The sequence below is a fragment of the Charadrius vociferus genome, unplaced genomic scaffold (assembly GCF_000708025.1).
Source record: "Charadrius vociferus isolate BGI_N301 unplaced genomic scaffold, ASM70802v2 scaffold121, whole genome shotgun sequence".
Taxonomy (NCBI): domain Eukaryota; kingdom Metazoa; phylum Chordata; class Aves; order Charadriiformes; family Charadriidae; genus Charadrius; species Charadrius vociferus.
Genome location: NW_009646858.1, coordinates 694284 through 719430, shown reverse-complemented (window position 1 = coordinate 719430; position 25147 = coordinate 694284). Strand labels below are relative to the sequence as shown.

The 25147-nt window shown below is 50.0% G+C and overlaps 1 protein-coding gene across 1 annotated transcript in view; it reads left to right on the top strand.

The window, feature by feature from the left end:
* DNAH9 (dynein, axonemal, heavy chain 9) overlaps positions 1–25147 on the top strand; it is a 218965-nt gene that overhangs the window by 620 nt on the left and 193198 nt on the right. Inside the window, exons 2-14 of the mRNA XM_009894355.1 lie at positions 6–107; positions 2970–3166; positions 5691–5849; positions 6608–6738; positions 9138–9349; positions 9566–9799; positions 12472–12639; positions 14682–14798; positions 15703–15853; positions 16874–16988; positions 19882–19950; positions 21182–21308; positions 24206–24461. Of these exons, the coding sequence (XP_009892657.1) occupies positions 6–107; positions 2970–3166; positions 5691–5849; positions 6608–6738; positions 9138–9349; positions 9566–9799; positions 12472–12639; positions 14682–14798; positions 15703–15853; positions 16874–16988; positions 19882–19950; positions 21182–21308; positions 24206–24461 (2038 nt within the window). The remainder of the gene's footprint in view (positions 1–5; positions 108–2969; positions 3167–5690; positions 5850–6607; positions 6739–9137; positions 9350–9565; positions 9800–12471; positions 12640–14681; positions 14799–15702; positions 15854–16873; positions 16989–19881; positions 19951–21181; positions 21309–24205; positions 24462–25147) is intronic.

Sequence of the window (25147 nt, the reverse complement as noted above, 5' to 3'; positions counted from 1 at the left end):
CCAAGGCCCTCTTCTTCCTCCGCCCCCCCGGTGCCGGCCCCGAGGAGCTGCTCTGCGGGGACCTGCCCGCCGACGCCCTGCGGCACTTTGCCGCTCTCGTGGAGGAGGTAAGGCCCGAGCGGCCCCCAGAGGTGGGGGCCCTGGGCGCTCGGCACCGGGGGAGCCCCAGTGGACCCGGCACGGCCCCTTGCGCATGGCGGCAGGGAGGGTGTCAGCCCCTGCAAACGTGCCTTGGTCTCTATCTTGTCTCTGCTGATGTGCTCCTACCGTTGATGCGCTCCCTCCTTTGCTGTAGGTGACCCTGCTCAGGCAGGGGGGTTGCACTATAAGATCTTCAGAGGTCCCTTCCCACCCTGACCATTCTGTGGTTAAGCCCATCGCAGCACCTCCTGGCACACAGGGGGTCTTTAGAATTCATTTAAACCTCCTAAATCCTGATCCAACACCAGTTCTGGGCCTGTCTGATGGTGCTGTCCTTGTGGGACCAGTCTGTGTTACAGAGTGACAGAGTGGTAGGTGCTGGAAGGGACATCTCGAGGTTATTTGGTCCAACGTCCTGATCAGGCAGGACCACCTAGAGCTGGTTGCCCAGGGCCATGTCCAGATAGCTTTTAAGTATCTCCAAGGATGGAGACTCCACAATCTCCCCGAGCAAGCGGTATCAGTTCTCAGTCACCCTCACAGTGTTTCCTGATGTTCACAAGGAGCCTCCTGTAGTGCAGTGCCTGATTACCTCAGGTGGGCTGATGTTTTCCCAAAAAGATCTTCAAGAGGTTTGAGTGCTTCCCCTTTGCTGTGCTAGTAGCCTGAACCAGACAGCGTTGTCTCAGTTGATTCCTGATGGCCCCTGACCTGCAGAAGTCTCAGCAGTGAGGCAGTAACGGGGAAGCAGAGGAGCTGCTTGATTTGAGAAGCTCTGGTGATGCTGTCGGTATATTAAGATGGTGACCGATAGATTGGATTCCCAAGAGTGGGCTACCAGAGTGGTTATTTTGGGTTGGTGGTATAGCGTGTTATGTACATGGGGAGCTTTTGTTCTGTGGTGTTTGATGAGCCCTGCAATCCTGGTAATTCTGCACAAACAGCAGTTTTTGCATCGTGGCTCTGTTTGTAGATGATGGCAGGTAGCATATGACAGGCATTGTAAACACCATCTGCTGTGGGGAGGTTTTGGGGTAGGAGCACTTCAGCAGATCCTGTTAGATCCTGTTTTCTGGCTGCCTTCAGCAGTTGGGTGGTGTATCCTGACGGCGGGTTTGCAGCTCTCCTCTCCCCCTGTGCAGACAGATGCAGTGTGTCCGTAGGGAGCAGATCGTGCCTGGGTTGGGCCTCGCTTTCCTCCCAAACTTCACTTCAAGGAAATGAGACTGGTGGTGCTGGGTCAGGAGGACGTAGTGGGTCTGTGCAGAGGTGAGAAAGTCTTGGCTTTCCTGAGGTGGGGGGGACATGCGTGGCTCTGCTCGCTGCAGGAGCTCTTCTTGCAGAGTCCTTTGTCAGAGGTTTTTAGGACAGTCTTTTGCTAAAAAGAATTTGTCCAGTGAAAGAAATGGTTTGTGTCAAACTTTCTGTGGGTCATTTAGGACATGGGGAATAAACAGACGGAACTCTGTCTGTATGCAGCGAGAAAGTGTGGCTGAGCTGCGGAGCGTGGCTGGGGCGACCGTGTCCACTTGTTGCACCCAACTCTTGTGATGGCTGAAGGGAACTCACCTCCGCTCTGTGGAGCTGGGGGTTCCTCGAGAGTCCAGTTATCATTTTTAACAGTCAAAAAGAAAATGAACAGCTATAGTTTGACTGGTTACAACATTGCTAGTATGAGCAGTCCTCATGATGTAAGTAATAGAGACAAATCTTGGCTGATGCTGTAGCTGAAAGTGTTGAAGGTGACCGCAGCAGTTTCTGCCTGTGTCTCCTGGGGCTGTGCTCCCCCTTCCCACGGCTCCCTGGGCACGGGGGCTGCTGGTGCTGGTCTCCCTCGGGTCTACGCTGCCAGCTGTGGTTACAAAGAGTCATCAGCATCCTGGGATGGCACTGTGGTGGTGCTGGGCTGCCTTATTCCTTCCCGATTTTGTGTCCATTTGTAGCTAGTTTTGTACCTTTAGCTTCCCTCGAGACTGTTAACACAGAGGGCTGTTGTTTGTCACCAGGGGCAACCTGGCTTTGTCAGGCTGTTGCCACAGGCAAGTCCCCGAGTGGAGCCAGCCCGGGGTAGGTGACAGACACTGTGCTGCTATCGCAGCTCAAACAAGCCAAAAGCAGCTCTGGTCCAGGCAAGCCCAGCCCAGCCTGGAGACCCCACGCTGCCGGGTCACTACAAACCCTGGGAGACTTTCACTGATAATGACAAAAATCATATTTGGTGTGCTGTGGTTTCGAGAAATAACCTAAAAAGTGTCTGTGCTCAAGACCTGCAGTATAGTTGGGATGGGGACCTAGGTGACCCTCACCAACAGTAGGTCCCAAGAGGTACCAGAAGGCCTTCCCTTCTGGCACGCTAGGGGTTGCCATCAAGGGACAGCCTGTGGGTTCAGCCCAGACCTGCTGGTGTTGGAAGGCTGCCTGAAGCCCATGGCCCTGCCTGCCCCCCCCACCCCTGCTGGCAGTGAAATGGGGAGCAAGCACCAGGAGGTGTCCTGAGGGCAAGGGGACAAGGGCCTGTGAAGCCGTCTCCAGTGGCAGGTTTGAGAGGCTGGGAGAGCCCGAGGACGGGGCTGCTCACTTTGTCTGCTGGTTTCCACCCTTCTTAGCTGCTTAGATTCAGGGGAGAAGGTGTACCAGTATGCAAAGTGGGCCTGTAGAGAGGCTCGTTCATTGGCATCTGCCCTTGTTTCCCTCAGGCAGGGAACTGCTTGGGACAGCAATGAATATGGGTCTCTAGGCTTGGCTGAGCAAGGACCTTGGAGCCTGGTGGCCTGTCTGTCTCCTGCAGCACTTTTTTCTCTGTTGCTCTTTCATGACTCCTGCTATAGGTGATTGCACCCATCTTGATGAACCAGAAGAACCATCAGGGCTGGCCACGAGTGGTGTCACAAGACATTATCCATCATGTCCACAGCCTAAAAAGTACTGTTTTCAAGGTGGTTGGCCAAGTAAAGGGCAAGACCTTGCTGCCTCTTCCAGCTGGCTCAGAGGGAATTGAGGACATTGATCTGGAAAATGAGAAATTGTGAGTATCGCTCCTTGCTCTCCACAGGATTTTCTCCTGCTGATGCATGTACTATGACTTCTGGGGATCCTCCCGCCCTAGTCACAGTGACTCTTCTTGCTCTCTGTCATCTGCTGCGCATCCAGACTGCCAAGATGTGTTTTGCTCTACCTGCTTCCTTGTTTATGGGCTCTGTCTTTGGGGACTGTGTGACGGTACAGGCAGGAAAAACACAGAAAGTGCAAAGGTGGTGTGGGTGCACAGGGAAGGACCGAGCTGCTTGCATCGTTGGGGAAAAAAACAAACCCTGCAGGCAAAATCTCTCCTGTTTTCCTGACGCCACTGAAGGGGAAGGCAGGATTCTCTTCTTCTAGCTTCTGTCTGCCAAAACATGCTCCCAAAATGCACTGTTTCAATGTTAAATGACTCGCTTGTTAGTGATTCATGCTCTCTGCTTGGTCAGGAATATTCTGCCTCCCTTTAACACCAGATTTATCATACAAAGGTATGGGAAAAAACACCCAGAACTTCCTGGAAGTTTCTGAACTGTTCATAGTCCTATAGAGAGATTTGGAACCTGTTCCATCTGTCCTCCTGGAGAAGTAGAGTGGCTTCCCAGACCCCCACTGCATTGCCTTGTGTTTCTCTTCAAGAAGTAAATTAACAACTTCCATAATTTGAGTTCTTTCCATTCATAGTTAGACCTCCCTGGTAGCTGTTGTGGTTCTGAAGTTCACTTGCTGTGCTTGAGAGATGATACCCAGGAAAGCCACCCCAGATTTTCTGGCTAATTAGAATCATGGAATCATTTAGGTTGGAAAAGACCCTTAAGATCATTGAGTCCAACCATTAACCCAACACTGCCAACTCCACCACTAAACCATGTCCTTCAGTGCCACCTCTACAGGTCTTTGAAACACCTCCAGGGCTGGTGACTCTACCACTCCCCTGGCCAGCCTGTTCCACTGTTTGACAGCACTTTTGGTGAAAAAAATTTTTCCTAATATCCAATCTAAACCTCCTCTCTCCCCTGGTGCATCTTGAGGCTGTTTCCTCTTGTCCTGTCGCTTGTTACTTGGGAAAAGAGACTGACACCGCCCCCCCCACCTTTCGGAGTGCTGCAGAGAGCGAGAAGGTCTCCCCTCAGCCTCCTTTTCTCCAGGCTAAACCCCTCCCAGTTCCCTCAGTTGCTCCTCAGAAGAAGTATCCTCGAGACCCCTCACCAGCTCCGTTGCACTGGACACGTTCCAGCACCTCAATGTCCTTCTTGTCGTGAGGGGCTCAAAACTGAACACAGCACTCGAGGTGGGGCCTCACCAGTGCTGAGTACAGGAGGACGATCACTGTCCCAGTCCTGCTGGCCACACTGCTCCTGATACAGACCAGGATGCTGTTGGCCTTTTTGGCCACCTGGGCACACTGCTGACTCATATTCAGCTGGCTGTTGACCCACACAGCCAGGCAGCTCTTCCGCCACTCCTCCCCAAGCCTGTAGTGCTATGTGAGGTTGTTGTGACCCAAGTGCAGGACCCGGCACTTGGCCTTGTTGAACGTCACACCATTGGCCTTGGCCCATTGATCCAACCTGTCCAGATCCCTCTGTAGAGCCGTCCTACCCTCCAGCAGATCAACACTCCCACCAACTTGGTGTCTTCCTGAGGGTGCGCTCCATCCCGTTGTCCAGGTCATTAGGCGGCCATGGGAGGCTGAGCCCTATGTGTAGCCGGTCTTTATCCTGCAAAGTCTCCAGCAGCTGAGGAATCCCCATCCATTGTTAGCTAATACATCTGGCAGGATGCTCACATTGCAGCTGGGGGAAACTTCCACCCTGGTCCTCCCAAGAAGCTGAGTTAGTGCCTGAAGCTGGGAGTGGAAGGAGTTTCTTGCAGTGCTGTGAGCCTGGTCCAGTCCAAAATAACTGAGTCTGGAAGGTCCATAGAGGCAGATGCGTTTGCACATCGTGTCATCATCATGTCTGCATGCTTGCACCTGTGGGACCGCAGGAGGTGTGCTAGGGAGTGCGGTGGGGTTAATCACTCCTCAGAGAGAACGTGGTGTGGGTTGGATTGTGTGAGAAGTTACTGCTTTCAGGGCAGTGGGGTGACTTGTCCTCAATGTGCCAGCACACTTTGTGTAGTTTCTCTCTGAATTAAGCGAGTTAATGAGTGGGGGAACATGGAATAGGTTGAGGGAGAACAGTACAAGGAGAGGAGGTATGGCACTCCAGGTCAGACCCTGAACCCAAATAGGTCTGATGCAACAGTGACAGTGCAGAGAGGTGGCAACTGGCTCTTCATTTCCACCATTTGTTTTATGAACAATGTGCTGTTGCCCACACTGCTGCAGAGCTTCATCCATTTTCCCCAGGGTGTGATTTCTGTATTAAAACAATGGTAAAATATTATGGGTTTTGATTGTTTTGTGGTTTTGAAAGGTGAAGCTAGACTGTAATCGGTAAAACCTATGGAGTCATTTGAAGTAGCTCCAACTGAGCCACGCACATCAAGTGGAGAGCAAAGTTAACTCTGTGGTCTATTTTCTGCAGCCTGGAGCTGATAGATAAATCTCTTGTACATGCCACTGAGTCGGCCATCATAGACTGGAGCTACCAGATCCAGGGAGTGCTGAAGAAAGAGTCTTCAGAACCTCTCCTGCAAGGCAGTAACCCTAACCCGAAGGTGGAAATGGAGTTCTGGAAGAACAGGTACCCTGGGCAGCCTGGCCAGGCATGGTGGTAACTGGTTTTGGGTGGAGGGAGGGCAATGGTGACAGACAGAGCTGCTACCTCTATGAGTTGAGAAGAGCAGGCTGGCTCAGGTTCATCTAAAGAGTTGAGCTAAGGAAAATGACTCCCGCACATAAAATAATCATGATCTACAAAGTGTCTGGGAGGTCGCTGGGCAGCTGGCTGGGTTTTAACTTAGACCCAGCACAGGGGCTACACCTTGAGGAAATTTTTTTGGAAATGCTCTTTCCATCGCTGTTCACTAGGAACCAGCCACAGCAGTAAGAGCTGATGGATACCTTCTGTAGGGCCTTCTGGAAACAGCGCACCTCAGCTGGCTGCTGTTCATCTGTCAATGCTATAGGGGGTTTAAATGCTCAAGAGCCAGGGAGTGGAATTTCATCCTGCCCTTTGAAAACCTTTGTGCTATGTTGGTTTGGGCTGACTCTGGGCACAGCCTGCCTGCTGGAGAGTTGTCGCTAATGTCTGATGGCTTCTTTCAGCAGTGTCCTGGCAGTAGCAGAGCTGCTGTCATGCTGAACTCCAGCACTGTCTACCTGTCCTGTAGGGTTTGTACATACCTCCGCAGGATATTCCTCCTGTTTCCTTTCACTGTTGGGACTCAGTCTGTGTGTAGCTGGAGGAAATCCTGAATCAGGCCCAGGGGCAGTGGATGGTGTGAGGGGACAGCTGATGTTGCCCCAGCGTGGGCTTGTAACGTGTCTTGCTTGCTGTAGGTGTGATGACCTGGAATGCATTTACAATCAGCTGAGAACAAGGAAGGTCAGGAACATGATGGGGGTGCTGGAGAGAGTCGAGAGCAGCTATGTTCCAGCCTTCAAAGCTATGCTCATGGATGTTGAGGCAGGTGAGATGCTGACAACACCTTTGTCCGTAGCCTGGTGTTACTGGGTTCAAGCCTGATGTGGCTGTAATGACACTGGTCATTTGTAGTTTGCTGTGACTGTGAGGACTGCAGGCTTTGTTTCTGGCCCTCTCTCTGGTTCATAGCATGAAACTGGGCTGCTTGTGCTTAATGTGCTGCTTTTGTTTCCAGGCTGGGACAAGCTTGATCGCTGGTCTGTTGAGCCAGACCCTTCCCAAAGGTCAGGGTGAGTGGATTTTGGAATTCACTCTGCTGTAATAAAGCATTCACGTTAGTCCAGCAGGACTCAGTCCAACTTTCACCAGCTCCTCATGTGTCAGTCTGCAGGAATAGAGGTTCAGGATAACAGGACAGATCTTGTGGCTAACTGAACCTACTTTGTGAGACTGCCATTTCCCAGGCATTGGCCACTGCAACCTGAACCTCCTTGCTAAAGGAACAGCAGTTTGCACTTTAGGATGAGGACCTTTGAGCATGAGGATTTCAAGGCCTCTGATGAAAGCAGGCAGGTGTTGTCACCTGTGTCACACGAGAGGAAAGCAGGGTCCCTGCAGCTCTGTTCAAATCCGGACAGAGGCAGAGCTCGGCACCCTGTGTGGCAGCAGTGCGGTGGGGAGGTCTGTTACCTGGGAAGGGGCTGCGGCGGTGGGGGGAGCGTGATGCATGAGGAGCACGGCCTCCCGTCATGCATGTCTGTCTGTGTCCCCATCCAGTAATGTCCTCCCAGGGTGGCGAGGTCTGTCCAGCCCCCTGACCTGCAGAGACCGGGTCTGAATGTCCCCATGTGGAGGAGCGCTCTGCGTGCTCTCCTTTTTGGGTGGCTGTGGCTGGAGACCACAAGCTTACAGCCGGTGGGGTGGGTGACCTGTAGGTGGTGGTGTGCACCAGCAGATCTTCCTTCTCTCCCTTATTTTGCCAGGCTGGCACAATGCAGTAAGGCAAGAGAGCTTTGAGCAAAAAAAAAAGACAAGATTGCATTTCCCAATTTAGGGATTTAAAGACCTTCTTTTTTCTTATTTTTTTGTTTCTGTTCATAAGAATAATAATAAGGAAGGACTATTTTTTGCCTGTAGGTGAAGCAAAATTGTACCTTAAAAAAATGCAGCTCACTTGAATCAGGCATCATCTTCGTTCTGGTGAACTTTGCTTAGGGGAGTTGAGTCCAGCCAAAGGAAACACTGCAAATTCCCCTCCGTAGTGAAAACCAGTGTATCCTGCTGCTCCATCCCCTGTAGACCAACACGACCGATGCTCTGTGTCCATCTTCAACCCAGCTGCTCTCTGGCAAGACAAAACCACTCGGGCTTTCCTAGCTATGTACATGCTGACAAATAACGCTGTTCTTCATCCCTTCACGTGGAAACATTTAATCTGTTACGGATCTGTGTCACATTCTACACTGTGCAATTTATACGGGCTAGAGAAACACCCCTTATATAAGGAGCCAAGAGTTCATTGTCAGACTAATTAATGCTTTAAGAGTCTAATCAAAATACAACAAATATTTGGTTTTAATCTAGTTATAGCAATACTAACGCTAATTGGATAATTTGGACTATAATTGTTAATTTCCGTTGCAACACAGTTCAGATTTGTATGCACCTGCTTTTAAGTCTCTGCCCCTTTCCCTGGTGTTGTGCTCTCCCTGCTGATGTGGTGGTGTGGCTGTTGTCTGTCTGCTGCGCTGGGAGGGCGTTGGTGATAGTGGGAGTTTCTTCTTCCTTGGTCTTGGGTTTTTTGTATATGCATTCAAGCATTTCTGTCACTTCTCTTCGCCTTGGTCCTCAGGTTTAGTTGTGCAGTGATCACCTGGTTTTGTTAATGCTTGCGCTCTGGGGTAATTCTTCAGGGTAAAACCACACAGCCGTACAAAGCTAAGCTAAAGCTTTCAATCAGTCAGACATTAGTTACCTTGCCGTTGACAGGTTTGCTGTTACAGCCAGGACAAGTGGGACTGTGGTCACCTGCCCACTGGGCAAGCAACTGCTATAGCCAAACCTGAGCTAAAATGAGCTCAGGCAAAGACCTGTGACGCTGTATAGCCTGTGACGCTCTATAGCAAGGCCTTTAGCCTGCTCATAGCGGCATTTTTGGCACTGCCGGGCACGTTCCCTGCAGCTCATTTAGCAGTTGTCAACTCAGACTCTGCCCAAAGCCCTGTCCCGGCTCCCTGTCCCTTGCCATCATGTCAGTTTATTTCCCGTTCTGGTTACTGCCATAGGTGAGCAATGTTCAAGAGTGAGCAATCTGCAGCCCGCAGAGTGTGCTTTGCGCTCGTCGGGACTGTGTTTTCCCAGGCACCTTTCCGTCCAGCATCCAGCTCGTAACCCAGTGCACCACAGCTTGGTGGATCTTACCACTTCTTCCATCTCTCAACACAGCTTTGACTGAAGCTCAGGACATTCACCTGCACCTGACACCGCTCAAGCGTCACTTGGAGGACATAGAGAGGGTTGAGTTCAGCGAGGTGAAGCCTTTCCTGGCCCCCCTGCTCCACGTGGTGTGTTTGATCTGGGTCACCTCCAAGCACTACAACGTGCCCATGCGGATAGTAGTGCTGCTCCAGGAAATCTGCAACCTTCTCATTCAGCAGGTGCGTGGCCATGGTGCCTGCATTTGCCAAGGGAGGTTTTTTAATGAAAGTTCTGTCTCGCTTCCCTTCTCCCATCCTTCCCTGGCAAAGTGGATTCTTAACTTGAGGGGTAGGTTCAAACATGTTCAGTGCAGGAAGTCACTGTTTTCTGTGATGGCAGAAGTGATCTTTCAGGTGTGATTTTTTTTTTTTTTTTTTTTTTCTTCCCTTTTCCAGGCCCTGGTGTACCTGTCTCCAGAAGACCTTCTGAAAGGGGAGATGGAAGAGAGCCTGAGCAAGGTGCAACTGGTGCTCGGCATCCTGAATGCGTTCAAAGGGGCATTTGAGGAGAGAAGGGAAAAACTGCATACGTATTATGAACCAGGCCAAGAAGTGAGAGGGTGGGACTTCCCTGCCACGATGGTGTTTGCGAGGCTGGACAGCTTCCTGAAGAGACTGGAGATGGTGGAGGTGAGACTCTGGTGTTGAAAAATGTTGCACGCCTTCAGGAGAGCTCTGTAGCCATGAACTCACTTGCTGACATCTTCCCTTCCTGTAGCTTCACCTGATGCCAGGGGATGGGACCGCTCCCCTTGCTGTTAGGTCTCCTGTTACAGCAAGGCCAGGACCTTGTTTTACCGTGTCCTGTGCAGTGTATGTATAAGCTACGCAGTTGTGTCCTTCTGGTCAGGTTGGTAGGTGTGTCTTTTCTTCCCAAGAACCCTGTTGGGGCAAGAGAATGGGGATTACTGGGGCCTGTGGTTTGCATGGCTGTAAATAAAGCAGTGCAATCTCCTACTCCTCCTGTTGCCATCAGAGACACTCTTGAGCTGGGTCCTGCCTGACTTGGAGAGGCCACATGTTCCTCTTGAGGCTGTGCACTGCCTGGCTGTGCCACATGGGCTTGGGGAGGAGCGGAGACACGTTCCTCACCAGGTCATCCCTTCATGGTCTGTCTAGCTGGGGTGCTGTGGCTCAGGGTTGTCCAAGGCTTGTCACACTGAGGTGGTCACCTGAGGCAGGGACATCTGGTGTCACCCCTTACCTCCCAGCGTGACCTAGAGCTCCTTGAGCCGGAGGGGAAGATATTCTGCAGAGACCAGGTCTGAATGTCCCCATGCATACGAGCGCTCTCCGTGCTCTGCTTGTTGGGTGGCTGTGTCTGGAGACCGCAGGCTTACAGACCCTGTGGAAAGCTGTTACACAGACACTGTATGTCCCTGTTCTCTCTCAGGCAGTTAACAGCATGCATTCATCTACTATCTACACACTTCCCAAGTGAATCCCTTTGTTTATTGTTGCCACATTCCCGGCGTGTAGGATTGGATGTGTGGTGTGCAAGCTGCTGATGTTTGCCTGTTCAAAGGAAGGTCTGGGTTGTTTTTCTCCTTCTCTTGTTCTCTGCAGTGGTACAGAAAGTTTTACTTGTTTAAACACATTGTATTTTTCTGCATTCTTTAATTAACTGTGTTGAAAACCATCATGACTGATGTCTATTTTAAAACTATTCCTAATGACAGTTTCCAATAAGGTTTGGTGTGTAGTAAACCAAATTATGCCGGTCAGCGTAGACAGGAATATAAGTAGACATAGGAGTAACTGCAGGTCATTGTGAGAACAATATGAGTGACAGTAATTATGCACTGTCACTCTGCAAAGGCTCTGGGCACCAACTGCTCATTGCTTGGATACGACGGATATGGGCTACAGAAAAAAGCCGGCAGGGAGGTATTGAGCTGCACATGCACTGCTGCGGTGGCAGAGCACTGTGCTTTTTGGCCAGTGCCTGTGTCCTCCTTCCACGGCTGTCCCACACCTCCAGGAACAGTAAAAGGTAGAGCGAGGGCCTGTGGAATGGGCTGTAAAATAATAATTAAAGGCATTGTGCACACTAGCCTGTTAATCAGGAAACCCTCTATCTCTCCCCATTTCTATTTTCCTCCTTCCTTCTTTTCAGGCAACCTTGTAAGACAAAGCAAGGGGCAGCTGTTACTTCTATGTTGTTTTTGCCTTACAAAGTATTTGTTAAAGTGAATGTGCTCTTAATAAATAGAATGCACACATCTGCTGCCTGGTTGGGTCAGCTCTCTGCTTGCAGCCTGTTCACTCAGAAATGGGGCAGGCTTCTCAAAGTAGCGATCGTTTAGCTGTCAGGGACCTGAGAGCAGTTGTTCCCTTGGCTGGGAGCTGTTCCTGATAAGCCCAACCGTGTCAGGAGCTGTAAGTGCACAGTGTCTCCCTGCTGCTGCCTGGAGTGTCACGGGGTGGCACCCGAAGCCTGGAGATGCCTTGGCACAGCGTGGGAAGCTCTGGGCCGTGGGCTGTGACTTATTCAGCAGCCCTTGTCCGAGAGGCACTGACACTGGCTGAACAGTGCCCGTTTGGGAGTTAAGCTCTGTACCTGCTTAGCTTTGCATTCAGGGTTGTCCCCTGAGCTCAGTGCGAGCAGGATGGCCACCGGTACGTTCCTATGCTTGAGATCAGCATGTTTCTCCTGGTCCTCTGAGATGACAGTCGTTCGACCAGCCCTACCAAAAGAGATGGATGGGGTGGTGGTGGGGCTGCCCAGTGCTGCTGCTACAGCTGGATGAGGGGGGGGCATTTTCCTGGGAGGTGGCACTGCGGGGTCAGGCCCTGCCAGATTGCAGAGGATGGGCAGGGAAGGACCCAAGAACTGATCTTAGCGAAGAGGGCCATATGGGCAGGGTCAGTGGCACCCACTTGGACACAAAGAGGTTTTACTGAGCAGGAGCTTTTGGACAGTTCAGGTCCCTGTAAACATTACAGGTCCCCTCTTGGTTAAAACCTTAAAATTTGGATTCTTAGCTATGCTGGGTGACATATCAGGGTCTCTTATGTTGCTTTGGATCTGTCCTTTAAGTACCCTTACAAGCAGCTTTACAGTTGGCATAGTATTTCCTGTGGCAGCAGCAGGGGTTCCCGCTGGAGAAGGACATGTTATAAGCAGCCATTGATGCCCATGGCAGGCAGGATCTGGCTTCCCCCTTCCTCTTTGGGAGCACCAGCGGTGTGCTTGAGGAGGTCCTCTGGCATGGCAACAAGTATAGCTCTGTGTTGTGACAACTGTTGTCATTTTCTTTTGTCAACACCTTAACCTGTGTGTGCCTCCATTGACTTTGAAGGATCTCCTGACAACAGCCTTGGACCTGATGAAGCTGGAAAAGGTTGAGTTCAGCGGAATTAAAGGGAAGGCCCTGGGCCAGCAGGTGCTGGACATGTATGAGGAATTCCAGGAGGCATACAAGGTGTTTGCAGAGCGAACCTATGACTGTCTTGATCTGACCAACACGGTAGGTGGAACCAGCTTGCTGGAACACCAGCAGCACGTGCATGATTCCGAAGCAGCAGTTTCCCCTGCGATGGAGCGTTGGCTCATGTGCAGTCCTGCTGACTTCTTCCCAGCTCCTTCGTCCTTCTGATTTGTCACTGAAGGGAACAGGGACCTGCTGTCCTTTCCTGCAGAGATTTGGGAGTTCTTGCAGGTCTATATGCAGCATATCTTGCCAGTTCAGGCCCTTAGACCAGTGCAGCTGGAAAATCTGGGTTTCCATGCCTTTTACACAAGCTTCCTCTGTACATGGTTCTTGCTGGGGTGTATAAGCTGTACCAACATCCACGTCTCTTTGCTTTCCTGCTCTTGGTGGCTAGCTTGCATGATGAGGGCCAGCTCAGGTAACCTCTGGGGATGTGTTTGCTCTTGTCCAGTTGCACGCATGACATCTGTTGCTCTCAGAATTCAAGGACTCTGTGTTTTGTTGTCAGTACTGCTTTGTTTAAAGGAATATTCGCAGCCTTCTGGGTCATGGCTGAATGGCCATCCAGATCCCAGATGCTCACACCAGCATGTGTCATACAGGCAGGGCAAAGTGAAGGTGTCATGGACTTCCTTATGGTCTATTCAGAAACTCCTACTCTTGGCTTTGACACCGAGCAGCGTAGCCTGGGTGGGCTATGAAGAGGAGGTGGGAATGGCATTTCTGAAAGGGGTCTCTGTCCCGTGGTTGTGTCTGATCTCAAGATCTCTGATATCCTCTGCTGCTTGTCCCAGTTGCCCTGGGTCGGTTTGCTGTATCTAGTTAGCAGGATGTAGTTAGGCCTGTCCATGCATCTAGGGAGGGAGAGCTAAACCTGGAGTGGCCATAGAGAAGCTCCATGCTGAGGAGCTCCCGTCTCACACTGCTCATGGGGCAGCTGTTCATGGCAGACATCCAAGTGGAAGGGCAAAGTCATCCCTCCAGCAGGCTCCTGCCTTGCTCCCTTCAGAAAGGGCTGTGCTGGGGTGAAGGGTGAATGGGCTGGTGGTGGGAGACAGGGCTGCTGTGTCCTTCCTTCTAATGTTGGAACCTGTCTAGTGTGGTGACGGGCAGCTTGTGCTTTGTTTCCTAGAGTTCCTGATGCATCTCTGCGGTGAGTGGCATGTCCCCAGTGCTGCCTGGGAGGACCTTGCTGGAAAGCGGCTTGTTCCATGTCACCCCTCCTTCAGGAGGGAGGGCAGAGAAAGAGCAGTGACGGTGGCTCTGCAGGAGCTGGCTTGGTTTGAGTGACCCCGTGGCCTTTTGTGTGACTCTGAGTCATGCTCGTTCTTTCAGTGCTTGAGTTTTGTGCCCTCTGTTACTTTCTAGAGCCTCTCTTTTTAGCTAAAACATGGCATCTGGTCCTGCTGGAGCTCAGCAGTGATAATAGCAAAAGCTGTTGCCTTATGCTTTGTCCTTTCAGAAAAGAGGCACATGGCCTAATTTTTAGTAGCTTTGTCCAAGCTAGGACAGAAGCACTGAAGTCTCCCAGTTTGTCAAGTTCAGTCTTTGATTTGGGATCTTTTACCTGTAGGAAAGCAAACCTAGATTTTACGCTTGAACCTCAAAGAATTTATTACAGTTGAAGCAAGGAAAGCAGTGCCAGAAGATGATGGAAATTACAGAAACACAGAACTATTGAGGTTGGAAAGGACCTCTGGAGTTCACCTAGTCCATCCTCCCCTGCTCAAGGCAGGTTCAGCTAGAGCAAGAGTGTGAGCAGTCAGGTTAAGTATCTCCAACGTTAAATATGTCCAAAGGGTGGAGACTCCACAGCCTCTCTGGGCAACCTGTGCCAGTGTTTTGGAACTGCCTTTGCTGTTGCCTCACTTGGGACCAAAGGAGCCATCCTGGAGATCCATGATCTCAGCTGTGGGACAGTACAGAAATGTTCTCGGGCTCTGTGGGGCTTTGCCATGCCAGAGGAGTGGTTTAATTCATGGTGAATAACAAGAGGGGAGATCCGTGGATCAGGAGGTTGAGGTACCTTCCTGGTGCCATCTTGCGGTCTCATGGCTCACTGTTTTGCCTTCTTGCAGGAGTTTGAGCAAGATGCCTTTGATTTCCACCAGAAAATAGAAGACATTGACCGGCGGCTGGGCACTGTTTTCATCCAAGCTTTTGATGATGCCTCGGACTTGGAGCATGCCTTCAAGGTTTGTCTGTCACGTCCCTTCTCTTTTGTAGAAGGGTAATCAGGGCACCTACGGTTTGCCTCGGAGAGAATCACCCAGAGGAGGGCAGGCAGTGCTGTAGCTACAGGCACTGGTGTTTGCTGATGGGAATGGACAGCAGGACAATGAGACTTGTAGCTTTTGGGCTGCTCTTGGTTAGTGATGCTCAGGTTTGTGGGTCCCTCACAAGCTGTCAAGCCATGGAGCTGGCAGCAGGGTGTTTGCTGAAAGTTTTGGGAGTTTTTCTGCTCTTCCTATTAAGACACAAATGGAACAGACCCTTGTTCAGTGTTAGAAAGAGTAATCAAATAAATCATTCCAATCAGGCTTTTGGATGCCAGGAGTTTTACTTGCGTCTCCGTGAGTTGGAGGAAATTATGCTTTTTCTAGGTTTTCCTGGTAAGAACTGCTGTTAAAAACAAGGTGATTATTGTTAATATCAGTTTGTTAATATTGTTAATATGTGGATGTACTTCAGCTTTGGAAACTGAGGTTTTCTAGAAACAAGGCTGTTTTGTATACCAACTAACCTATCTTGCAGAAAAGTAAATGGTATTTTCTGAAAAATTGCAATAGAAGTGTTTGTAGAAAAGACTGTAGAAAGTGATAGCATTTATTTTTCTAAGGTTTTTGAAAAAATAGCAAATTTTGAAGCGTTTGAAGAGTGACAGTTAATATGAATCACCCACAGAGAAAGTCTGAGCATCTCTGTAACAAAGGGAGGGACTACTTGGAAAAGCAGGGTAAAGAAGAGATATTTCCCTTTTCCAAAGTGCCCATCAGTGCAGACATCTGGGCTAGTAAGGAAAATCCCAGTGGGTCTCTCTGCAGAAGCTGGGGTTGTGAATTTTTTCCCTTTTCTTTCCCTGCTTCTTCACCCCCACAGTTGCTGGACATGTTCGGGAGTCTTTTGGAGCGACCAGTAATCGCTGCAGATGCTGCTGACAAATACTCTGTCCTCATCAGCATGTTCAGCAGTGCCTTGGACCATGCCAGGCTGATCTACTCCAGGCACATCCAGGCAGAGCTGGTGCTCGGTGGGTGGCATGTGCTGAATAAAATTGATTTTACGGGAAATTGGATTTAGATTAATTTTGGGGGCAAGATAATTTGCTTTTTCTAAGGAAACCAAAACTTCCCAAATTGCAAACGTGAGCCTCTATAGCTCCTAGTGGAAATGGAAATGCCTGGGAAAGCTCTGTTTTTAGTATTAAAGCAAATAATCTGTTGGGGGGAAAATAGCTTTTTTAAAATGTGCATGCGTGATATGTGTCTGATAATGAAGATATGTGCCGAGCTTTTTCCCCAGCAAGGCTGTGACAGGGGCTTTCTCTCCACCCTTGTGCGCTGCCTTGAACACCCTATGGGACTTGCAAACCCACTCATGTGCTCCCTCATATAAATTTATTGTGTTTCCCTTTTAATGCTTTAAATGCAAAGTATGTGAGTGGGGCTTTGTGACCAAGAGTTTAATCAGTCTTTTCCAGGTTTATTATTTCCCATGAACATTGGCACAGGAGGGAATGGGTAGGTTCCTATGAGGTTATGAGGATTAGAGTGTGCATTTTTAACAATAACCCATTTACTTGCCTCAGAAAGACTGTACTGGAACCAGGCAAGTCCAGAAGAGGCAGCACTGCTGGAACCAGTGCAGGTTAACAGAGGGAATGGAGAGATTCACGGAGGAGTTAATCGTTTGCTGTGAATTTGAGGGGTGTTGTTCTGTGGGTGTTAGACAAGATGGGCAGAACTAGCTCCTGGTCAGAAATCCCTACACCAGTCTTTGTGGGGAGCAGGGAGTGCATCCCACACAAAGGATGCCTCTGTATTGGCTCTGTTCCTAACACATGCTGGGCTTCTCCTTTGATCCCGGGTCCTTGTTCAAGGTCCAGAGGCACTAGGAGACTTGCCCTGGTTACAGACCTAGGTCAGTGTAGCAGATTCTTGGATTTAAGGAAGGAAGCTGAGAAATCAGAGCAGTTGAGTTGCTTTTGGTGTATCTTTGGGGTTACAAGTGCAGTGTTCAGTCAAATGCTGTTTCAATGTGCCTTCCCCAGGATCCCCCCCTGTGCACAAGAACATGCCACCAGTAGCTGGAGCGCTGGCCTGGGCTCGGGAGCTGCAAGCACGAATCCAGGTGCCATTTGGTCACTTCAGACACATCCCACATCTGTGCGTGTCTGTTCCAGCTAAGTTGCTTTATGACCATCTTGATATCTTTTATCTAATCAATCTGATTTTCTTTCTGTGTTGAACATTATCTCATGGTTATAGCTGAAATAATTCTGAGTCAAAGAGGTGTGAAGTGATTGCACTGGTGCTTTTCAGCTTCCCTGCAATCATTTTTTCTAAGAAACTCATTAATTGGATTTGTTTTGAAGTGGTTAACAAGCACAGTGGGATAATACATGGGCTATTCAGCTTTCAGACGCAGTCCTAGGTTGCAATGGAAAGAGGTATTGAAACTTTTCCCACTGCGATCCCACTCAGCCTGTGCTCCAGGACCTCCTTGGGAGCAGTCCAGCCCTTGGCTGCAAACCCCGGTTCTCACGTCATCCAAGCTGTGAAGGGCAGAAAGGTGCTGGACTGAATTCATCTAAGATGGATTGACGGAGTTGAGTTTCCAGGTTGATGAACAGATGAGGACTTGGCTGTGCATCGGCAGAAGACAACTTGTTCAGCATTAAACAAAGGAGCAATCTCCCAAGATCAAGGAAAGCAGCTTGTGTTGGAATGCTTATCACCCGAATGCTTGTTATTGTGGGTGGTCTCGGAGAAACGGGACCCCACACTTGCAGCTGCCATATCTCATGGCACTGTATGAGACAGCATTTAAGAGCTCTGTAAGCAAAGCAGCGTTGGACTTAGGACAATTGAAGGTGCTCCTGTGACTGCACCTCGGAGCTCAGAGGAATGGCTTTACTTGTGCTGGACGGGATTCTGAGTAAATGGATCAAGTTTTTATATGTGCTTGACCAAAATAAGCCATTTCCATCACCGTGCAATACTTGTAGCCTTCTCTCACAATGTATTGCCATTAAGTAAGTGTCTTTTAGTGCACAGTTATTCTGCGGCAATAGATTCATCAGTGCAATGAAACAGGCTCTTGGACCGTTCCCAGCATAGAGCCCCGGTTATCATGTCTGGTTTGAGTCTGAATGGCAGATTTTGTAAGCCATGAAGAAGGATGCAGATCTGCATTTTGCATTGATTTTTCTTACCTCTGTTTAGAGCAGTTAATAACATGCCCTGCAGCGGGGTGACATGATGTTGTTTCCTACGTGCAGCTTGAAAGGGAAAAAGGATTAAAAAGGAAAAAGAAAGATGGTTTTGCTGGGGCTTACTAAGGGGGCTTGTTTACTTCTGGAGGGTTTGATCAGCAGTTGCCCAGTGGTGACTGCTCAGGTGCTTCCTTTGATGGATTTTGTTTAAGTTAATACAGGTTTTGTCAAAACGTCCTCCAAAATCAACAACCATTTTCAGGAAAGCTTGGATATGAGTAGGATATGAGTAGGATATGAGTAGGATAGGATAGGATAGGATATTTCAGTTGGAAGGGACCTACAACAATCATGGAGCCCAACTGCCTGACCACTTCAGGGCTCACCAAAAGTCAAAGCATGTTATTAAGGGCATTGTGCAAATGCCTCTTAAACACTGACAGACTTGGGGTACTGAACACCTCTCTAGGAGGCCTCTTCCAGTGTTTGACCACCCTCTAGGTAACGAAGTGCTTCCTTATGCCCAGTTCCCTCCCCTGATGCAGCTTTGAACCATTCCCATGTGTCCTGTCCCTGGATCCCAGGGAGAAGACCTCAACACCTCCCTCTGCATGTCCCCTCCTCAGAAAGCTGTAGAGAGCGGTGAGATCGCCCCTCAGCCTCCTTTTCCCCGAGCTAGAAAAACCCAGAGTGCTCAGCTGCTCTTCACAGGGCATCCTTCCAGCCCTTCACCAGCTTTGTTGTCCTCCTCTGAACACATTCAAGCACCTTCACATCCTTCTTAAATAGTGGGGCCTAGAACTGCACACACTATTCAAGGTGAGGCTGCACCAACACTAAATGCAGTGGGAAATGGGAGCACACATCTCATGAAGAGCGGCTGAGGGACGTGGGGGTGTTCAGCCTGGAGAAGAGGAGGCTGAGGGGAGACCTTCTCGCTCTCTACAGCTCCCTGAAAGGAGGGTATAGCGAGGGGGGGTCAGTCTCTTCTCCCAAGGAAGAGGTGACGGGACAAGAAGAAACGGCCTCAAGTTACAGCAGGGCAGGTTTAGATTGGATATTAGGAAAACTTTCTTCACCAGAAGGGTTGTCAAGCATTGGAACAGGCTGCCCAGGGAAGTGGTGGAGTCACCATCCCTGGAGGTATTTAAAAGGCCTGTGGATGTGGTGCTGAGGGACGTGGTTTAGTGGTGGTTTTGGCAGTGTTAGATTGATGGTTGGACTCAATGATCTTAAAGGCCCTTCCAACCCAGACAATTCTATGATTCAATGAAATATTGTAGATGAGACAGTGGGGAAAATATGGCCTTATAAGAATTACTGTGGCTGGCTGGCTGGCTGGGTTCAGAGGCAGTTGTACAGCCCGGGCAGCATGGACGGGGCTCTGCCTCCCGCCCTCTGGCATGCCTTTGCTCTTCCCTAAGCCCTGTGGTTTGAGGGGCACAAATTTGGCACTGCAAAGAGCTGCATCTAGCAGGAGCCACATGCTGCTTCCTTCTGAGCCTCTTTGACCTTCAGAAGTGCTGGCTGGTAAGTGGCGGTTGCCGTGCTCTGTGCAGATATGGGGTGTGAACCTTCCTCCAGCAGCACTGAGCCCTTCCTCCCCCAGTATGTGGTTCCTGTATTGCAGGTTGCTGTGCAAACGCCTGAGAAAGAGCGCACTGGGTCTTGGGTAGCCTTTGTGCCGCGAAATGATTTTTGATGATGTGGCAGGGATGAAATCCAGGGTCCCCAGTCAGTTACAGCCTGCCTGCAAACTGGTGGGTGACCTTGGGGAGGGGTAAATACAGATTACATCCACACAGGACAAAACATAACGCTGAGCTTGTCTCTTGTGTTACCAGCTGCCTGGACTCTGCTGAAGGAAGAAGGGTGATACAGAAGTATGAAGAAATGATCCAGCTGCTCAACAGGTAAGTGGGGGCTCGGCAAGGCTGTAACTGTATGAAAAAAATATTCTCCTCCTCTAAGCCACCTCCCTGCAGGTTTGCCAGCCAGGGGCCTGGGAATGTCCCTTTCTGAGCCAGAGGGAATTTTCTGATGAGAGAGGAGGAGGAATCCAGTTGGTATATACCACAGCCTTCCTGTGACGTCTTGAAACGAGAAGTCTGCATGGGAAAAATGGGAGCCGTGCAGCCTAGCAGGAATGTTGATTTTTTTGAAACAAGTTTCTGATGGAGGTAGAAGCTGCTGTGGTGGAAAACCTGGGCTGACTAGAAGTCTCAATCCTCTGTGCCCCTTTGAAGAGTGTATTTACAGTGGCTGTAGTGTGTATATTCCACAACCTGGAGTGGGATTCACTGCCCCTGATTCAATATCTTATCATTTGGTGTTAAATCTGAACTGTTCATTCTGGGCTTTCCCTTGAGAAGAGCCACCTCCCCAGGAAGGAGACGTCTCTGCAGGGCCTGGTGTCCGTCAGAGATGAAGGGAGCTGAGATATCTGGCTGCTGGGTACTGCAGGGGCATTGGAGGGAGCCCTGTTCCTGATTACCAAAGCAAAGGTAATTATGGTACAGCCTTTCAGAAGGGAGCAGACCAACACCAGATCCCGGGTGACTTCAACAGAGATGGTGTTTTCTGGGTCACATTTCCCAAAGGTGCTTAGGTGACAACATGATTCAGAAGAGACTTTATTGCTTGGGTGGTTGGGACTGTCCATGCCCTGTGAGATACCAGGACCCCTGTTCAGCCCTCTGTGTTTCCATCCCTGTTGCTAGCACCGTGCTCTTGAAGGGCTGAATTTCCCTGAGGCTGACAGTCTCTCTGCAGTTACTCTGAGAGAAAGTGAGGGCAACTACATCCATCCCTGGCACTTGTGTGGGTTTAGGCACGCATCCTGCTTAGATGCTTTGGAAATGTCCAGTAGCTGCTGTTACTTTAGGCTCAATGCATTTTGAAAGGCTGTCTCCAAATCTGAATCCTCTGCTAAAAATGGTACTTGAGAGATCTTTGCCCTCCTGACTTGATGCTGTCACTGGTTTTTGGGTGTTTGTCTTTAAAGCCATGTTGTTCATGGAGATGGTGTGGATGGGTTTTTAATATTGCTTCACGTTCCTCAGTCCTCGGAAGTGGACTTGGATTTCATGCCTTGGTCTGCTGGCTTGGTAGCTACATGGTGGATGTTTCTTTTTTTTCTGGCAGATATCAAGAAAAGCTCTATGCAGGTTGGTCCCAGACAGTCTCTGAAAAATCACAGTACAACCTTACTCAACCTCTTATCCGGCGAGACCCAGAAACCAAATTGATCACAGTCAATTTTGATCCTCAGGTAAAAACTGCTGCCTGTTAGCTTTCCCACTGCCTGTGGGCATGTCTCCAAGCTGTGCCCCACTGTGCGTGTGAGATCTGGTGGGATTCGTACTAGATCCATGGAACCCTTTCTGTGATGGGTAACATGAATTTACCACCCTCTTTGTGGGCTCTGTCTCCTGGTAAAATATCGGGATTACAGTTTAAGCACAGCACATTCTAGTTAAAGCCAGTGGCAGACATTCTCTGAATAGCCAGATGTTTTACTGGTGTTGCAGTCTCCAGACCAGATTTGATACTGGTGTGGGGATTGTTGGGGCATCAGCTACAGAGGTGAGTTTGTGTTATGTGTATCTGAAATATGAGCTTCCTGAAAGGGTATGAAAAACCCGGGAAAGTTGTTTTTTTTTTTCTTACCCCAATGTTGTGGCTGTTGGATTTCCTTTATTTTGGTGCATAAGGCTTACAATAGATTTAAGGTCTTTTCTCTATACCCTAGAGCTCCCCTAAAGCCTGTCTGCGACACAGGGAGGATTGACCATCCACCTTGCCCAAAACAGAAGCAGGGGTCCAAGCCAGAAGTGTGCACAGATGAGTTGAAAGCTTCTGGGGCCTGGTGGGAGCCAGGGTCTGTCAACTGTAGAATCATAGAATGGTTTAGGTTGGAAGGCACCTTGAAGATCATCGAGTTCCACCCCCCCTGCCATAGGCCAAGACACCTCCCACTAGACCAGGTTGCCCAAGGCCTTGTCCAGCCTGGCCTTGAACACCTCCAGGGATGGGGCCTCAACAACCTCTCTGGGCAACCTGTTCCAGTGCCTCACCACCCTCAAAGTGAAAAATTTCTTCCTAATGTTTAATCTAAACCTGCCCTCTTCCAGTTTATATCCATTCCCCCTCGTCCTATCACTACATGCCCCAGTAAAAAGTCCTTCCCCAGCTCTCCTGTAGCCCCTTTAGGGACTGGAAGGCCGCAATAAGATCTCCCCGGAGCCTTCTCTTCGGCAGGCCAAACAGCCCCAACTCTAAAAATGCCATTTGCTGGGGAGGCACTAAATCTCAGGGGCCTGGGAAACGTTGGCATCAGGAACTTCCCCTGTTCCCTGGGGCGTGCTGCTGCTAAAGGAAAGTGTTTAGGTTTTAGAGCTCATTCAAGCTTGGCCCTCAGTCAAAGGACTTGTCCATCTCCTTGGAAGCTCTTTGCGATGGTGGGAGCCAAATGGCCCCAGAGGATGTTTTCCACCCTTCACCCTGGTGACAGGATTTGGAGCCTGTGATGTGCTGAGCATGCCTGTTCTCAGCTCCAGTCTTTGAGTGCTTCTGCACTGCTCTTCTCAGCTTTCCATTCTGAGGACTGCCTGAGGTCCTCAAGTGCCTGCTTAGCTTCATGTCCTCCAGAATAGGTAGGAGCACGTCATTTTGCCTAGAGGGAGGATGTATTTCCAACCCTTCAGCATGGAAGAGTCTTCCAGAGCTCACCTTCCATGGAGGAGAGGGAAAGAGGGGAAGACACCATTAAGCCCATGGTGGGGATGTCCCTGAAAGTGCAAAGAAGGGAAGGGAGCTTGGTTATATCTCACTTGCCCTCTTGCTCCCTCAGTCCCCCGGTTTTCCCGTTCCTCCCACCCCATCCTCCTTCATCCACCTTTCCAGAGTGTCCCCTGCACCATCCAGCCCTTCTTTCTTTCCTCTTCTTGTCATCATGTTCATTGTCGCTTTAGTATTGTAGATACTCTGAGTGTGTTATGACTTCTCTTGACTTGCGCTGCCTGTACCTCCCCTCCCAGCAGGACCGTGCTTCCCAGGTGCCTTGGCCAGTTCTGCTGGATGTTGGGTTTTGGCTGATGTCAGGCAGTGGTGGAGGGGTTTCAGTAACCCCTGCCTGTCACCCAGGGCAGTGACAAAGGCTCCTGGCCATGCAGTCCCTGCGCTTGTGGCTTCACCTGCTTCTATTCATACCTGCAGCTTTCCAGTTTCCCTTTTGAAAATAGGGGCAGGGAACTGGGACTAGAGGGCATGAACAGGATGGGATCAGAGAGAGAGTTCTTCCCCACGTCGCAGGAAGGGATGATACAATCTACTAGCCTAAGAGAAAGGTGACTGTTAGGGAGCTGCACCCCAAGCTCAGCTGCAGCCAGGAGTGGCCCTTACGCCTGCCATTGCCCATACAACGTACCGAATTTCTGTCACCCTGTCAACATGTGCAGTTCCAGGTGCATTTTACCTCCCACTGGCTGCTAAACTCAGCAAAGATTTTTAGTCTTAGAAGAGATACATCTCACTGGAAGACCTTGCTGCTCCCTTTGTTGCAGGGACTCATTTATACTTGGGTTTATAGTTTAATGATCCCCCTCAATCTGGTCCCATCGCAACTCAAACATGCACTGGCACTGAGTGCTTTTTGTTGCACTGGGAGAAGTCTCCAGCAACAGTCTTTAGTGGAAGGTGGCCATAGGAGGATTGAGTCACTGGGTGTAGGGCCATGGTATTTTTTTTTTTATTTATTATTTTCTTTTTATGCCAGTCAGCCCAGCAAACCAACAGACCTGGAACTATTTTATCTTTCACTTAAATGACTGCTAAGCTCCGCTTGCAAGCACGGTATTGCTGAAGGACTCTTATTGATGGGGATAGCTGAGAGAACCAGAGATCATCATGGCTTTTAAAGGTTGCATAGAGTTTACTGTCTGGGTAGTTAACAGAGCTGTCTGTCTTTGGTTGGGAAGAAAACCAGAGGCAAAGATCAATGGGAGACAGATGGTATGGACTAGGAGGTGTCCAGGCCATTTTCGGAGTGCTCTGCTTTGTGAATAAAACAGCAGGAAACCCTTAAGATGCTCAGAATTGATTGGAGAGTGTCTGCCAGATAAATGGGGAGGATTGTCCCACGTTCAGCTCTCTGCCTTGTTTCTCCAGCTGGTTTCAGTGCTGAGGGAGGTGAGCTACCTGTCTGGCAGCCAGATGGGAGCCGTCCCACCAATGGCAGCAGAAATCTATTCCTCCAAGGAATCATTCCGGCAGATGGTGGCCAACTTGGAGCTGATGGTGAACAGATACAACAAGGTCATGAAGACAGTCCTGGAGGTCGAGTACCCTCTTATACAGAGGCAGCTGTGGGCTATTGACTTGAAGCTGAAAGAGGCAGAGGAAACACTGAACTGGAAGATGGAGGGTGAGCTAACTCTGTGTTAGGGGGAAAGAGCACGTACGCTTGGGTCTCATCAGATTCCCCCGTGTGCCCAACCTCTGTCACCTGGTTCCCAGCTGCAGTTCCCAGTGAGGGGAGGTGACTCTCCATCAGAGCTAGCACTGGGGAGATAAGGTTGCAGCTTGCCTGCTCCATTCCATGTTCTCTTGATCTGCTGGGACTGTGGACAGGATCCTACTCCCTTCAGGGTCAGCCTGGGCTTTTGGGGACGAGAGGCTGCCCTGTAAGCAGTGCTGCCAAGGAGATGGCAAGATTTGGGTTTGCAAGAGCTGGCAAAGCTGGGCTTGAAGCATCCGCTCCCTGCCTGTGCTGGCCCGGCTGGCCCCCCTGTGCCAGCCCAAGTGACCCGTTGTGTGGCTGCGTGCCCATGTCCCCGAGGCACTGCTTTCTCACCCAGTTGTGCAGGGAGTGGGAACCATCTGGCACTGGGGTGGACTTGTCCCAGTGAGAGCCAGGGCCACCTCGTTATCTTTTCCAGAAGGATGAAATACTGCAGCTAGAGGTGGGTTTGTGCACCGTGACTTCGAGGTGATTTAACCAGTGGTTTTGCTTGATCAGTTTTAACTGCAAAGCAGAGAGGAGGAAGACAATTTGTTTGCTCTTGGTGAAAGCAAACTGCTCACGGGTGGAATATATATTTCTGTCCTCAG